Genomic DNA, 16753 nt, shown 5'->3' with positions numbered 1-16753 from the left:
GTGAGGGTAATTCCAGGAAACTTCTTTCCTCAGCCATGCGGGTGCAGTTCTCGCTGAATTCGGTGAGGTTTGCATACACGTTTCCAAAAGCAGGTTTGACTGGTGTGTTTTGGTGGGGTTTTTGATTTTGTCTTCCCCGAACCCTCAGAGCCTTGAGCTCCCTGAGCGTTTGCATTTGCCGATCAGCATTTCCACATCTGCTTAGGATTTCCTCTCAGCCGCTTTGCCCATCTGAGCACATCACAGTGCTCTGTTCCCACCATCCATCCGCTCGGAGGCGTTCATTGCCAGCCGCAAAACCCGTGCAGTTCTCCTAATTATCTCCCAGGTGATGGCTTGACATGATTGCAAATGAGTGTTGAGACAGAAGAAAATAAAGCTTGTTGTTGTTTGTTTGTTTTCTCCATCCTTGTTATTGACTTTAAAGGTTCCGGACGAGTATTTCACCATTTTACTGGATTATCTGCAAGGGCTTCAAGGCAGCGCACGAGACCTCACTGTGCAGAAAGCCGAAGCTTTTATGAAGGAATTGGATGGTTCCGATGCACAAGACCCAAAGCTGTTGGAGAAGTGCGAGCGCATACGACAAGTTCTGCAGCTGCTGTCCTGAGACTGGTTTTGTGTCCTGGTGGCGGGTGGAGAGAAAGATAAGGTGTTGTACACAGAGACTATAAATTTGCGAGGGCGAAGAATCATGGACTCCACACAATCCAATATGAATTCAAGCGAAGCCGTTTATTACTTGTTATAACTCTCCTTAAATATCTTTTTGACCTGTCCACGTGCTGTCCATGCATCAGAAGGCTGCTTGCAATTGGTCAATAGCTGCTGTTCACGCGCCGCAAACTAATAGGTGATTGGATTATACAATTCTTACATAAGCTCTAATATTAAACAAAATGTATTTATATTATAGCTGACTTGCTGACTCTTTTCTTCACTAGACAGTCTTTCTTTTGTTTTACCCAAGGTTGTATAAAGTCACGTAAGACACGTAGGCTGCTCGACTCTTGCTCTCTTGCTGAATACATAGGCATCAGAGGCCTGTTCAGTTCAATTCCATACAATGTCCATTAACTTCAAGAAAATCACTCAAATGTCCCACATAAATTGGTTGTAAAGACATATTTTACAGTAAGAATCCTGATAGTAAATGTTCACATTTTATACTCATAATTTTTTTTCCAATTGCAAATATTTATCATGTTTTGAGGTGATGAAATAAAAATAACCTATTTGCTCCATAGACATGCCATTAAAGGCAGCATCACCGCATATCTTTAGAAAAAATAAACCTCTCTTTCTCGTTAGTTTTTCTCCACCTCCGCCTGTAATTACTGTTAGATAAGAGCTTTGCGGTTCTTAATAAGAAGAGCAAAGGAACCAACAAAAGGCCTTGGAGGGTGTTTGACGGCGTTTGAATGAGCATGCAGCGGAGCGCCTGCTCAGCCAGCTGCGATCTAGCACTTGCGGCTTCAGAAACCTGTCACTCGGATTTGGGAAAGATCATTTTCAGTCTGTTGAACACGGGTTGTATAACTCGGTTGCTTATTAGCACTTCACATGGCGATCCTGAGATACCGTCAGCTTTGTTAGGTTCCCTTTCATATTTTGAAGTTTGCAAATGCATGATGGCAATTGTTTAGATATTCGGATAACGCACAGATGGGAACAGATTAAATCCTTTGACTATATGTAGTGAAATCGTCTCACTGTGCCTAAACTTCCCCTGTGCTGCAGCATTTTGTATCTATAGCCTGCCAACGTTGCGTTTTCATCTTTCTCTTGTAATTGGCACACAAAAGAGTTAATTGTGTTCCTCCGCTTTGACGTGGGACATTTGTCTCCTGTGAACGTGCTGAAAATGAGTCTTTCAAGTAAAAACCAAGGACATTAATTACTCAAAAGTCAGATGATTGGCTTATTTAATAACACTTGTATTCAGATAGCGTTCTTGACCTGATTCTTTAATGTTTCTGCAAACATTGTTCATACTTTATTAATAACAACTATATGAAATGTGTAGTGTTTTAGAAGAGTGGCCGTCTTTGGGAATTACGGCTTTAATTTGGATGGGTGAAGGAGGGAGCGTCTATGGATATGCAGGCCTCATTTTTCAATAAGAAGCATTTGAGTGGATTTGACAGCCTTCACAGCCGTGGATTACCACAAATCTTTACAAGTATGAAATATATTACTAGTAACAAATAACGTATGCTTTCTGACTTCTTCAAGATGGTTTTTTCAGCCAAAAAAGAGACTAGAGACCAGCACTCGCTGCTCCTGTGATGGAATTTAACCCAGCGGTGAGCAGAACTGAGCAGCCACGGCCGGTCTCTCCATTGAGCTGCTGATGGTTCCTCACCATGGAGCGACGGTCGATGAAGAGGATGCAACCAGTGTCAGAGCCTTTCTGAGGCCCAAACGAGTGATACCGACATGTACTGAACGTGTATGAGATCATTGGATCTTATCTTTTGTGTCTGAGAATATGCAGCTGGGAAAAACTACTGAGCAGAAGCTGATACTTTTTTCTTTCCATCAGGAAAAATATTGATTTCTCAGGGGTGAAGTTTTCAATGTTTTGTCTGGGGGTTTTGTGTGACTTTACGATTGCACTTTGGGTGTCAGAGAAGAAACTGTGTTCTCCCTCGAGATACTTGAAAATTGCCACTTTTGGTTTCTGTCACACAAACCCGCGGGTCCTCAGTGTGCACCCAGTATAGCTTGTAGCTTAAAAGCACGAGCACATCGCAACCATATTTTGAAAAAGACTTGTAAAAAAGATCATCAAGGTAAGGTCCAGGCCAAAAGACGTCAATTGATTTCAACAGATTTGGCAAGATTTGCCTTTCTTGAACGTTGCTTCTGACCACGTGCAAATCTCGACAAATCTGTGAGAAGGGAGACTCCGTAGATCAAGAATGTCGTGTTTCTTTTTATATCTGTTAATATTAAAAGCACATAAGGCCTGCCAATCTGGAGTCCATGTGAACAGTAACATTGGGAGGCTCTCACCAGTGCAGTAACACGTCCCAGCGAGTCGGGTCCTGCTCCGCGCTTCCAGAGCTGCAGCTCCAGCTCTCCCTGCGGCGCCAATTGCTGGGTGAAGGACATCGGGCTCTGGCCTCCACTTCTTGCAGCTCAAAAGTAAGGTAATTGTTGCTGTGGTTGCGTTTGGTAGAGAAAGAGAAGTATGCCGTGTTCTGCCACGTGTGCCGAGGTGTGCGGCATCGTCAGTGCTGTCTGGAAATTGGGTAAAAGGCTCGTAAAACTCCCCCTTTGCGTTGGTACTGTGTATGTCTTGGTTTTCAAAGCTCAATAGGAAGTGTTTTAAGTGTTGTCTTATACCTGATGTCATAGTGCTTTTTTGCTTTGCCCCGTTTCTTAAAGAATCTTCAGCTGGTTGGCAAGCAGGTCATCTTCGGTGGCCCATGAAATGCAAAAACACGCATGTTTTTTGAGAGACACGTATTGCTGGGCCCATTTAAAAGACAAGATTGTGGGGACCCAGGCAGCTCACCCAGCACAGCGTGCAAATGCAGTGACAGCTCTGGCAGTCAAATGCTGTGTTTTCCATATGCTGGCCAGCAGGCCAGCTTCTGCTTCCTGCTCAGCCCGGGGCTTTAATCTAGAGATTTACATTGCGTGATGATTAAGTATAGCAAGATTTCCTCCATCATGTATTTTAAATGATGTCTTTTAAATTGTGGAGTGTATAATCAGTTATTGAATTCCTGTAGCTGGTCGAAGCTGTACAGGAAAACACATTCAGGCACTTTGTTCACTTTGTCATTTGGTCACGTAGAATTTGTAAATCTCAGCAGCAGCGCGTAGCTCAGACAGACAAATGGACACAGATAGGACAGTCGTATCTGTGCATCCGTTTAAATCAGTCTACCGTGTTAATAAAAGCTGCATCCAAGGCTGGAAGTACCAGTGTGTGCAGACTGACAAATTACATCTTCGTCTGCCTACTCTAATTGTCTTCTAGTCGAGTTAATCTGTATTGTGTAGCTCTGGCTGGAGGAATTCGTATCCTGAGAGAATGCTGAACTCAGGACTTCTGGGCAAAATAAAGGCACGTTAATTACTTAGAATTGCTTAAAGCTGGAACTCTGCCTCTAATGGAAGTACTAATTACTCAAAATTTGACAATGTACAAAGTTCCTTTTAATCTGGCTGATGCTTGCTGTGGATTGTGAATCTTCTTGGTTCTCCGCTGTCTGCCCACAGTTTTAATTTGCTATCACTGTTGTACAATTACGGGGTAAATGAATTCTCTGTTGTTAGTTGGAAGGGGTGTGCGGCACTTACTGAACGTGTGGGTTATTTCCTCTCAGTGCAGAACAGCTCGGCTGTGTTTCTGCTCATTTTAGAGCAGGGCGACTCCTGACTCATCTCCATCATTTCCAATGGCTCTGAAGTACATTGCTTTGCTTTGAGCTTGGGGATTTATGTTTTTTAAACTTCTGCCACTAAGGCCGAGTAACGGATGTTAAAATCTACTCACGTTTCTGCAAACCAGTGTCAGAAAAATAATCATAAAAGAGATTTAAGTTGCAAAACCAAGCGCTTTGAAAATTAGAAAACATAAGGATGGCAATTGTGTAAGTTTAATTGTACTCCTTCACGCGTATGTAGTGCGATGTAACCCCTCATTATGTCGTTATGTTGGGTATAACTGATAAGTCGGTTATTCAGTGTTTTCCTGGCAGTTCTGTGCTATTCTTGTTCTCAAAATGTAGGTCTGCGAAGTGGTAACACAGAGGATACCTGTGCTGTGCGGGTTTGATCCTGCACAGGAGAAATAAGCAGGAACTTTCCTGTTCCTTTGGTATAGAAACTGGTCATAGACGTTTCATCACAAATATTCCCTTTCAACCGCGTTTTAATGTTCTGATTCATTTACAGTCAAAATACTGAATTGATGTTACTTAATTTACATCCAGTTGTGTTGACATAAAACTTTCCAGTGGGTTTATTCTGGTTTAGCTTCTGGTTTCCTTTTATGTCTCCCTTTCTGTACAGCTGAATGGGCTGGTTATTTCTGTCCCCGCAAATAGGAATATTAGTTGTTTACAGTGATTCCAGTCATACAAGGACACAACTAAATGTCCTTGCCTTCGCAGGACAAGCTCATTTTAGCAGTGATTTATAATTACGTTCTATTTTAAATTCTTCATGAGAACATACAGAGTCAACAACTTCATACAGTCAAATATATTTTTGGTTTTGTTTTGGTTTTCGCTACCAGAAACGGCGAATACCAACCAACCAAAACTAATGGGTAACTAAACGGTGGGGGAAGGGCAAAGCAAAACAGTGGTTTATCTTTCTGTGTTGAAACAAAGCTGAATAAGAAGCTTGTGCTGCTAAGAAAGTCGGAGCGGAGTTTCGGACACAGGGGGCGGCCCTTCGCGTACAAACAGCAGCAGTCACACAGCTGCCCTCACTCATTCGGCTTTTCCCCCTACATGCAGCAAATTGTTGGCATTCCCCAACAAAACCCACAAAAACACCTACGTCGAGAAGTTAAATGGGTTTCCAAATCAAATGCTTAAAGGTCAAGAAATGCCACGTGTGTATAAATGGCCAGAAGAATTCAAATTCTACCTCTATGCCTCCGGCCTGGAGACGGAATGGAGGGGCGTTGTGTTAGACACAAATAAGCAAAAACCCCTAAATTATGTGAGCACACAGTTAAAGGTGACCAGATGCCCTTCTGTTCATAGGAAGCTGGAATTACATTTCCTGTTAGCTTTAGTTGTTCAGATTTTTTTAAAGGTTTGCTGCTAATTGAAATATCACGCAGCCCTTTGCTGCGCCAGCTTACGTTTATTCTGCTCGTGGTCCCACTTGTATATTATAAAATCGTCAGCCGTGGGACACAGGATCTGTCACTCTCATTTGCTTATAAATAGCAAGACCCGGCTACAGCACCGTGAAAATCCCCATTTGCCGGTGAGCTCCTTTGGACCCAAAGAAGGATGTGACACCGTGTTTCCCTGTACTGCTCTAGAGCTACAACAGCCTTTGGCAGCGCCCTTTGTATCAGCCTGGCTTTCTTAAGCTCCATGAAATTGCCCGAATCCGGTACAATGATGTTGCTTATGGAATTTGCCAGGCGAGAGCAGCGTTTTCCGTGGGGCTGCGGGATCTCAGCTGCTCGGGATGCTCGGCCCCCAGCTTAACACCTTCTGTCTGCAGCCGCTCGGGCTTGCGACCGTTTTGTTTGTCTGCTTTCTATGGGCTTAATTTGACTGAGCAAACTGTTTTAAAGCTATTTGTGCATATCAAAAGCTTAAGCTGCAGTGATAATGTTTCTCTGGTAGCACAGATACGTGTAAATAGACTTTATGGATTTCACAGAGAACATTCCCTTTGTTAGAAGCAGAAGCTCTTGCAGGATCTTGGAAAGGACGGATCAGCACCCTGAGTTACCTTGTTAAATGAGAGCGGTATTTCCGTGAGCCGTCACAAATACATGCTGGCAGATAGACACGAGGACAGACAGCCAAGAAACCATGTATGGGCATCACATACCCGAGGGCAAGGATGACAGCGGGGAATGTAACCTCCTGAAGTTGCCTGGTTAAGGCAAAGTGCCACCTGGCACAGATCCTGGCTGCCATAAGGTTAAAAATAACAAATAGTATCCCTATTACATAAGGAAATCTTTTGTCCTTGTTCAGTGGGGCACTATGATCTGCTGACAAGAATAAATAGGGAGCTCCTCTGAACTCTTCCTTGTGGTTAATGCTTAGGGCCAAAGCAGCTGGAGACACCAGGGCTGGTTGTAGCAGGGCGCCGTGTACCAACTGCTGACGTTAAGCAGGTGAGACCGGGGTGAAATTCCAGTGTCTGAGCCGGTTCAGCAGCAGCATCAAACCAGTTCACTGCACTGGTGACATCGCAGCCCCAGGAAGGACTTCTAGTCCCTTTTTGTGGTGATTGTGTTACTGTAACATAAATATAGCGTATCCATATATCCAGAGCAGCCTGCAGGCCCTCTGGGTGCTGCAGTCCGTTGGCCACATTGCTGCTTGTTGCAATAAAACAGGTAATGGAGAAGCTGTTGAAGTAATTGCGGATGGACTTGAAACTCGGTCCAGAAACACGATGTGTCTTCACCCCTCCTCACCGCCCTGCAGGTCACTTCCAGGAAGGAAACACCTGCTTTGGATTCTGTTAAAGAATTAATTTCAGATGATTGTAACGCTCAAGTTTTCCTTTTTTTCCTGCAAATCACCTTCTTCTCCTTCGGATCGTGCTCAACATGCAGTGCTGCCAGTGAGGGATCTGCAGCCCATGTCCAAGCCACATTCTCCTGTTGGAGCGGCAGCTTTGAGAACTGTCAAAGGCAACACTTATTTCCAGTTTGACTGCACAGCTCTGCCCGTCCCTGTCGCCTCTTCGTAGGCACTGAAGCCTTTCAGGTCAGCACAGCTGTTACTTGCTAACCCTTACCGAAATGTTTTGGAAGCTCGCAGTGCCTGTTGTAAGCAGGAGCGTTCATCGGTCCTCATGCTTCCCTTCTGGGTCCTCAGCTCTACTCACGCAGTCTCTGAGCACTCAACAAGCTGCTTCCACGGTGCATCTTTTTGTGAATAAGTGGTTTCTGGTGCTTGCCGCTTCAGCTTGGAGAGCAGAAAGTATTGCGGATTTAAAGGTCTTGATATATCGTAGTCAAATAACCGAATTATCCTTAAAATTCACCCCAGTTTCCTTCAGGATGGCACTGGATTTCCATCTCCGTCAGCTCTTCCCTGAGATGTCCCATCCAGCGAATTCCGACCTTACATCTGAACATACACCGTGCTGTTGTTTGGAAGAGATGATGCCCGTCCGAGCTTCATTCCAGATGGTGTGTGACCTGCGGAAACCGAGGGAGATGGCAGAGGTTGTTTAAGCCCTTTTAAAACTGCCTTAGATGACTAAAAAGAAACCTCCAGACTAAAGGCCGTCAGTGCTCTGGTAACGCCTGTGAGCGTCTGCCTTTCGTCTGGCTGGTGTAATACATGTTGCTGCTTTCCAGCATCACCTGTGCATTTACCTTCCCTTCCTCCTTGGGCAGTGTCACCTGCAGGAGGATCGTCCTCTAGGCTGTCCCTTCATTTAATGAACACGTATGGCCAAATTACTGAGTTGCTAATGAGACCGCCTCACCTTTGTACACTTGGCTGCAGCGGTTTGAAGGGTAAACGGGGTGAGGGGACAGTGAAAAGCTGCTCTTAGAAACGACGTTCTCCTCGTGGTTTGTATGGGGCGCACACCTCCAGCAGAACTCCGTCTGTTGTCCGATATTTTTGCTGTCAAAAAGAAGAAAACCTTTCCGATAATTTAATTTCCAGTGCTTTTAATGTGATTTTTAATCTCAGAGATGGAAAATCGGCAGTGAACAGACGGCTACATTATGAATATTGCACCAGCATCCTCCTTTCCTTCCTGTACAAGCAGATTATAACGCACTTGAACTGATACATGGAAAAGTGCAGCTGACTGAATTGGCAGGAAAACAGCTCTTCAAAGTTAGGAAATGCAGCAGTTCGCTCTTATTTCAAAATAGGCCGGGTTTAGCTATTTACCTTCTGAGTCTCTGATATTTAAATAAAACTCGTCCAAAATGATCACCTGTGCAGCAATATGGCATGAAACAGCTCGCTGCTCTTTATTATATCGTCTTATATTACTTTTCTTTTGAACAGCCAAATGTATGCGCACAGTATGTGGAAGGAAAACTACAGTGAACTTGACAATGACTTCCAAAGGTTGGTTCAGTCCTAGGAAACAGTCATGGTGGGGTTTTCATTATTTTATTTTTTAAAAGGGGTTTCCCCTTTGTTTTCTGAATCCTTTTTTTGTTATTTCAGCTGTTTCTGGACAAAGGGAGGAAAAAACCTGACCGCAGAGAGATCAAGAGTACATCTTTCACGTTGTTTAATGAGAAAATCCTGCCTCTTGTTGAATCACCCCGTTAACACAGAGCAGACGAGCGTCTGAGATCTGAGATGGGGTTTGGTTTTCGAGGGGTCCTGGATGAAACCGTGGCAGGTGAGTCTGGGTTTGTGCTGGTCCCTGCAGGAGTCACAGATGGTTCCTGCTCGGCGGGATGTGACAACCCCGGCTCTGCAAGCAGCACGTCCCGCCTGCTTTTCTGCTCTGCTCGTGCCCGCCTTCCCCTTCCTCGTTACAAGAACCGCGTTTCAGCCAGCAGGATGGATCAGTCAACCTTTATTTGCATCATCGCCGTGGCTGTGGGTCTTGTATCCCTCATAAAATTGCTTTAATGGGCACATTAAACTTTTGACCTGCTCTATGGCTGCGAGCCACTGGTGGTTGGAATCATCTGCAGGAATGTTTCCGAGGATGCTCGGTGGACTCCGGGCTGGGGGCTGGCAAAGGGAACCCAACGCAGGGAACGGAGAACAGGGGCTTCAGGCGTTTTAGGCAAGAAGCAAATTTCACTGTGACATTGAACTGTGTAAACGCTGATTGAAAATGGCGACTGCAGCACGCATGCCTTGCTATCAGGGGCCGTGTAAGCTGCTGATACTTGGGTTTTGTTGTTTTTATCCTGGGAACCGAAAGGTGTTTCCAGTTCAGCTGCCGACAGGAAGATCATTATCTGTCCCATGAAACTTTTTGCTGCAGAGGTTTTTCAAACAAAATACCGTGTCCTGCTGCTGCAGCCCCTGTAGCATTTCAGAGTGATTTTTTTAATATTTGAAAATGATCAAATAATTGTCTTGGAGGAAGGCGGACAGATGTCTCAGCTGGCTTATCTGGAAAATCTTGCAATTTCCCTCAGACGTGACCTTTACCTCGGCCATCTGATTCTGTGGTTCAACTGGATGATTATGGTGGGCACCAGCTTGACATACCCTTGAAATGGATTCAAAATCCGGCCCAAGCTGTTTTGTGGATAGAAGAAAGTCAAATGCTTATGGTCCTGTTCCTGATTGTCAGCATGCTAAGGCTATAATTCAAGTCATTAGGCTTAGTATATAAAACCCTTCGTAATCCAAGTCTTAAGAATCTGAAAGGTCACTTGTGGGCCGATAAGCCTGAATAGTCGATGTGACGAGCTAGTGGGGACTGTCTTGATCCTAAAGCACCTCGTAAAATAAATGCTCGTCTCTGCCCCAAAAGCATATGTACGTTATTTCAGCGTGATCCGAGAGGCTCTGCAAAGGATGAGCAGCTCCACTGTTGCACAACGTCATGCAATGCTGGATTTTTTGAAGTTATTTTAATAACTGGACTGAAGGAATAGACAGGAGGAGGCTGAAGGTTTGAAGATGCACCCTCGTGTGGCTGCAGTGGTCCAGACCTCTGCTGCACACCGCTCATCTCCAAGATTCCCCCAAATCCTCCCCAAAATCACAGCTGCTCATGTAAATAAAATGAGCAAAGGTGGCTCAGATGACAGGAACAGGGGGGATCTGCTCGTCTCCTGGTCCTGGCGGCAGTGTCAGAGATCATTCGTATGAGAGAGGGCGTTCACACAAGTGACGGGGCAGTGGGCGGGAGGGGAGGGTCACATCTGGCCAGAGGTGCAGCAGGCAGGGGCTGAGAGGATCCAGCGGATCCCAGGGAACCGTAGCCCAGCTGTGACCAACACACAGGGATGTGAACAGCAGCGGCTTTGCAGAGCAGCAAAGAAAGGGGTTTGGTACCCGGTGGGGCACGGGAGGAGCCCCGGGGTAGTTTTGTGAGAGGAAAGGACCGGTGGCGATGAGGATCCCTGCAGGATGCAGCCGTGGGCTGATGGGATCATCTGCAGGGTCAATTCCACGCGAGGTCGAGCACGTGCTTTGCTATATCACAATTAGGGAGCTCAGTCCTTTACCCACCTCCTTGACATCTCCTCAGGAAGAGAAATAGAGGACTGGGAACACTTAACCATTATGGGGCCCCTTGTAACATGCCCGTTGGTGCTCCAGGTCCACGCTGCTGTGCTGCGGGCGGTCAGACGCCAGCCGGGAGGAGGGCTGGATCACTTTGGTTTTCCTCTTTAGTATCTCCTTGCCTTTCAATTTGTTCGGTATTTGGAGTGATTTCATCTTGATATTGTATTTATTCAGCGGTGCTCTGGATATGGTTATTTTTGTGCCCTGAAGGGCCTACTTTTCCATTCCATACTAGTATATAACTTCCCTTACCGTCAAGGCATAGTGCATGTGTAAAGGAGCACGGAATAGCTAAACTGTGCTTAAATAGCTGTGACCCCTTGGCTTTCCTATATGAAATGATTATTAATACTTTGTCCTTGCCATGTTTCATGGGAGGATGCTGCCACACAAGGCATAGCTGGGGACGTCTGATCATCCCTTTATTACAGAAGGGAAAAACAGAGGGAAAGAGATTAAAAGATTTGCCAGCAACACAGAGCAATCAGCGGCTGTGCTGAAAATAGAAACTAGGCTCCCGATTTCCATTCCCCAAATCTGGCCTCTAGACAACACGACTATATTAAAAATGTCAATGCAAATAGAGAAAATACTTCCTCTTTCAAACCTTCCCCACTAACATTTTGTGTCCTTTTGACTCTGTACTTCACAGAATAAGCCGGTAGCACTTGGATTGAAGGCTCAGCAACCAGATGGGCTGCGCTCCCTGGATATAGTGGAGGAAACTGGACTGAACCACCAAACCTCAGAGTGACCAAAAAGCTCGTGGCAGAAGGTGGGAGGAGGCTCGTGTCTATTTTGAGACAAAAAAGGATTCAGTAGCTGTAGGCCACTGTTCAAAATACTTTGATTACTGTATTTAAGGAAGCCAAAAGTGATACTGTTGTGACAGTCAGTCCCTCAGCCTTTGTGTCCTAGAAAATATTCGCTCTCACAATGTACCGCAGATATGAAATTGGCAGCTTAAGGGCGTGCAGGCGTTTTAACTGTTTGGTATTAGGTTTGCAGATGATGGGTAAGTCAAACACCATTGAGGTTTGAAATCCATAAGCAGAAGGGAGCGGTGAAGCGCGTGTCCCCGAGGCAGCGCACAGCTGCGGGGCCTCTGGCGCGGCGAGCCGGATATGCTGGCAATACCATTAATGGTCTCATTCCTTTGGGTTTATCCCAGATTTATTTCTGTTCCCATATTGTTCCTCTGTGCTGTAAACAGGCTTGATGATAAAAAAACAATAGCGTGTGGATGCAACCCAACCAAACAGGCAGAGTAAACGGCACGGGAGACACTGGGTTTAGAAACGCAGCCCTGAGTCGTGCCAAAGAGCGTCCGTGTTAAAGGCTTTTTTAAGAAGCAGTTAGAAAGCCATCTCTTTTTGAAGACGCTTCCTTGTGCTGGCTATAGGGCCATAACACTGCAGATTAGGGCTAAATCCTGCCGGTCTCACTCTTGTGCATGTCTTTGTATGAGTAGGGTAGGAAACGTAGCTGCGCTTGTTCAGAAAGGCCCATGCTTTGGAGCTCGAGACTATTTTAATGGCGAGGAAAAGCCTGTTCATAAAAGAACTTTTGTATCATCTTCACGCTCATAGTTGATATGATAGAAGCAAAAAAGCAGTTTTCATTAGCAAAACTGTTGCCTTTTCCCTTTTTTGCCAGCTTAGGGGAGAGCAAAAGTTCTGCTGATGGAGACTGAACGTGATGCAGTTCTCAGTGCTCAGGTAGCAGCTTCTGAAATGCAGCCACATTTTGGGAGGTTAAGATCACTGTAGCCACCCATACTGAATTTTTTTTACTGGTTCAAGACCATATGTCTCTGAACTAATTAGGCTTTTACTGGCTGATGGTTTGTGGAGCAAACCTCTGAGGATTCTCTGTCTGGTTCCTGAAGAATCTCTAGCAATAGGGAGATGAGGTTGGCGAGCGCTGGAATCTTCCTTCAAGCCCCGCTGCCTGCAGGTTGGTAACCGTCCATGCTGTTAACCTGCTCAGGTAATGCTGCTAAATTTTAACTTAAACTTACTAATTGGATTAAATATTAATCTGTAACCTCAAAAGGAGCGCGTGCCCCTCTGGCTCGTGATGCAGTGCAATGGTACGTTAGCATGTCCAAAACCCACAGTTTGCAGATCCCTGAGATGCTCCCCGGGGAGGTTTGTGTTTGTTTAAATGGCTCTGGAATGGAGATGGGCTTGTTCCTCAGCGTTGCCACTGCTGAGGATACAGCTTTAAAACTACAGTCTGCAATTTTCAACTGCAAGCCCTGTTTCAGGTGCTCCATGAGTGATAAAACACCCAAATTGTGATAGATTGAGTTACTTTACTATCTGCTGGGGGCATGTTTACTGCGTTGCGCTTTTTCATATGCCCGTTAGCGGCGACTGATTCTCCTTGTGTTTCTATCACTGTCTCATGTGGCCTTTAAATGAATCTTTTCCCTTCTCCATCTGGATTTTCCTTCTATAAACCAGGGATAATGTCCTTTCTTTAGCTGGAGTGCATTTCACATGCGACTGAAGGGTGAAGTGCTGCTGCTGGAGAAGAGCGAGCATCCCTGCCGTGGATCTGAGAAATACGATGGGGCTTTTGAAAAGACAATCTGCACAAGATGGTAGAAGCTTGTATCCCACTTAACACCATTTAATCACTTTAACCTTCCTCTGGCAAGTGCCTGGCCTTCAGCTCTGAACACAAAACCCAAACCTCTCCAAACCTGGTGAGAGCTGGTGCCCCCGGGCTCTGTTACGAAACGCAAGTTTGGGACAGGCAGCTCCAACCTGGAAGCCAAATCGTGAGCGTGGATTAACAACTGAAAGGTGCTTGCTGGTTTCGGGTCAGCTGCATTTTGGCTGTGCAAGGCACAGAGGCGTTTGGGTGGTGGGTTTGGGTGCTGGGGCTGCCCCGGCATCGCTACACCGGGCTGGCACGGCTGTCGGCACGCATTAATGAGCTGGAGAGAAAGGTCTAAGGCAGCTCGTGCTGCTTCAAAGGGCCGTTTGGGGGAACATGTATAACACAGCTTGCAAGAAAAATAAATGGAGGAGGGTTTAGTTTGTTCCTGTGGCCGCCTGCAAGCTGCGGCTGTGCAGCGGGGAAGGTGCTGCCGAGCCCACCCATACCAGGATCTGTCCCCCATGAGGGTCCTGCAGCCCCCACCGGATCCTGCCACCAAGAGCCAGGAAGGGACATGAGTTTGTTAGTGCTGCCCACCAGCTGTGCGTGACAGGGCCTTGGAGAGCACATCCCAGCTGTGTGCAACTGCTCTACAGGCTGGTGAAGGACATGGTGCTTCTCGGAACGGCCAGATGGTGCTTTGGGGAACAGATAAATGTAGTCCTGAGATTTTGCAGGATCCCTCTCCTGCTGATTCCTGCAGGAGCAGGGAGGGCTCGAGCAGCGTTGCTGTTCCCGAGGCCCCTCGTTATGCAAAGCTACAGCGGGATCATCCAGAAATGGTGATTGTCACAGTCTGAATTTTAAGCCCGCCTGCCCATTGCTGGCTCCGAGGGCAGGTGCGGGGAGGTAGACCTTGCTTTCTGCTTTCTAGTCTGTCCAAGAGTGACTGGTTTGGAGGGCTCAATGTCCAAATAATTACCCACAGCCCAAGCAATTAGTTTCTTTCCCAACTACAAACCCATGGGTGGTTCAGTCCAGGGCACTCTGTGTAAGGACTTTCCTTTCTGTGCTTCCCTTTTGTAATTTCCCCTGGGACGTGTGACATGACCCTGCCCTGGCTGGGGAGCTTTTGATTTATTTGTTCTTTTTCAGAGAGATCATTTACTTCTGGATAAAAATTGATTTTCATTTTAATTTTTAACTTGAATCTCGTAGGTGAAAATGATTTTGTAGGCCGTCTGAGGTGCTGTTATCTTTGCCCAGATTTGCCTCTTCCACAGTCGCTTCAGCCAGCGGGTAATGAGTAACGTGTCCTGGGCAGGCAGGGCACCGCCTGGGGTGCAAGGGGGGAAGCTGATTCCTTCCTTTCCCTTCTCTTTGGGAATCATAAAGACATTTCTAGTGCCAGAGTGACATCTCCCTGCCTCTCGCCTTTGGTAATTCTTGTGGCGTGAGAGGACATGGTTCTGCTTGCTCCCTTTCTGCACGGAGCCCAAGACACCTCCACTCACACAAGCCATTGCCCAAGCAAGGGGGCCAGTGCGTGTATCCAGACTCCTGATCTCCTGCTTTTGCCACAGATGCTGTTGTTTGTAGCGTGAGTGGGTTTGGGATGGGTGGCCGGGGGCTGGGTATGAGCTGAGATCGCGTCTTCTCCAGTCAGTCTGTGGCCTGATGGATGGGAGTCCAGGTTTCTAATGCCTTCCTTGGTGAATCATATCATATACACATATATTATACACAAAGATGCTGCAGGGAGTGGAGCATCTCCCGTATGAGGAAAGGCTGAGGGAGCTGGGGCTCTGGAGCTGGACAAGAGGACACTGAGGGGGGACTCATTCCTGGGGATCAATATGGAAAGGGGCAGTGTCAGGAGGATGGAGCCAGGCTCTGCTGGTGACAACCAGTGACAGGACAAGGGGCAATGGGTGCAAACTGGAACACAGGAGGTTCCACTTAAATTTGAGAAGAAACTTGTTGGGGGTGAGGGTGTCAGAGCCTGGCCCAGGCTGCCCAGGGGGTTGTGGAGTCTCCTTCTGTGCAGACATTCCAACCCGCCTGGACACCTTCCTGTGTAACCTCATCTGGGTGTTCCTGCTCCATGGGGGGATTGCACTGGATGAGCTTTCCAGGGCCCTCCAACCCCTGACGTCCTGTGATTCTTCTACCTCTTTAACCTGCTGGGCGTACCTGAGTCCAGCCGGCTCAGAAGCACAGCAGTTTTATGGAAGCTGTTGGGTTAAACAGACCAGTGTTTATTTGCTTTGATTCCTCTTTCATTTAAGCGTCTTGGGGCTTTATCTCTGGCATCTCTCCATCTCTTCTGGCCACAGAAGGAGGAGGGTTGGCAACTCTTCACCCACCCCAGCAGGACGTTCCACTCCCACTGGTGACTTCTGTGCTCTGGTTTTTCTTTCCTTCCAGATTTCAGAGAAATATGGCCCCATGTCCACTGTCCATTTGGGTTTGCAGGAGGTGCTGGTGCTCACTGGCCATGAAGCAGTAGAGGATGCCCTTCCGAACACAGTGGCCGCGTTTGTGGGCAGACCAGTTATACTCATGTCCTGTCACATCCAGCATGGGGACGATACTCGCGGGCTGAGAAGATGAGGTTGCTCTTGCTATGCTGTTTCTCAAATGCGTTGTTCCAATTGCAACAGAGCGTCTTGATCTGCATCCTTACTGTCCAGGGCTACGTTTTGTGGGGCTTGGGAGAAATAGTTTCTTAAGAAACTGGGGATCTTCCTATTTGCGTTATCAGGGGTTTTTTTTGCTTTTAGTGGCATTCGGGTCATATTTCAAGAAGGTTTATTTTGCAGTGCAGAGGAAAGGAAATTCTTTTTCACCACGTGAAGGCTGAGGTCCTTACGCAATCTCTGTCCTGCAGTTACTGGGAGTTCGGACAAAGCGCGGATCACGCATGACTCATGATAAAGGCTGCAAGAACTGGCGGGAGCGCAACAGCACGGGCTGTTTGTACCTCAAACAATTGCTTCTGTAAACAGATTTTTGACATGTTTCTGAATCGCATGTTAAAAAGTAATACATTGCCCAAGAGTAGACATTGAAAAACAAGGAAGGGAATAATCCAGGACTGAAAGGAAGAGATTTGATGATCTAATATGTATATAATGCATACAGAGTGTGGGCTTGGTTGGTTTTTTTTTCATCTTGTTTTTAAAAGTGAGGCCCAGCGTGAGGAATACAGTCCGCCATCTGGAGATATA

At 46.5% G+C, this 16753-nt stretch overlaps 1 protein-coding gene across 1 annotated transcript in view; it reads left to right on the top strand.

The window, feature by feature from the left end:
- Positions 1-771, top strand: part of CHLSN (cholesin) — a 103264-nt gene extending 102493 nt beyond the window's left edge. Inside the window, exon 5 of the mRNA XM_080353649.1 lies at positions 428-771. Coding sequence (XP_080209775.1) covers positions 428-610 — 183 coding nt within the window. The 3' untranslated portion in view covers positions 611-771. The remainder of the gene's footprint in view (positions 1-427) is intronic.
- Positions 772-16753: the final 15982 nt, after the last annotated feature.

Source organism: Nesoenas mayeri, assembly GCF_963082525.1.
Source record: "Nesoenas mayeri genome assembly, chromosome: 15".
NCBI lineage: Eukaryota > Metazoa > Chordata > Aves > Columbiformes > Columbidae > Nesoenas > Nesoenas mayeri.
Note: the sequence above shows the minus strand (reverse complement) of the source record. Positions and strands in the feature narration are given on the sequence as shown.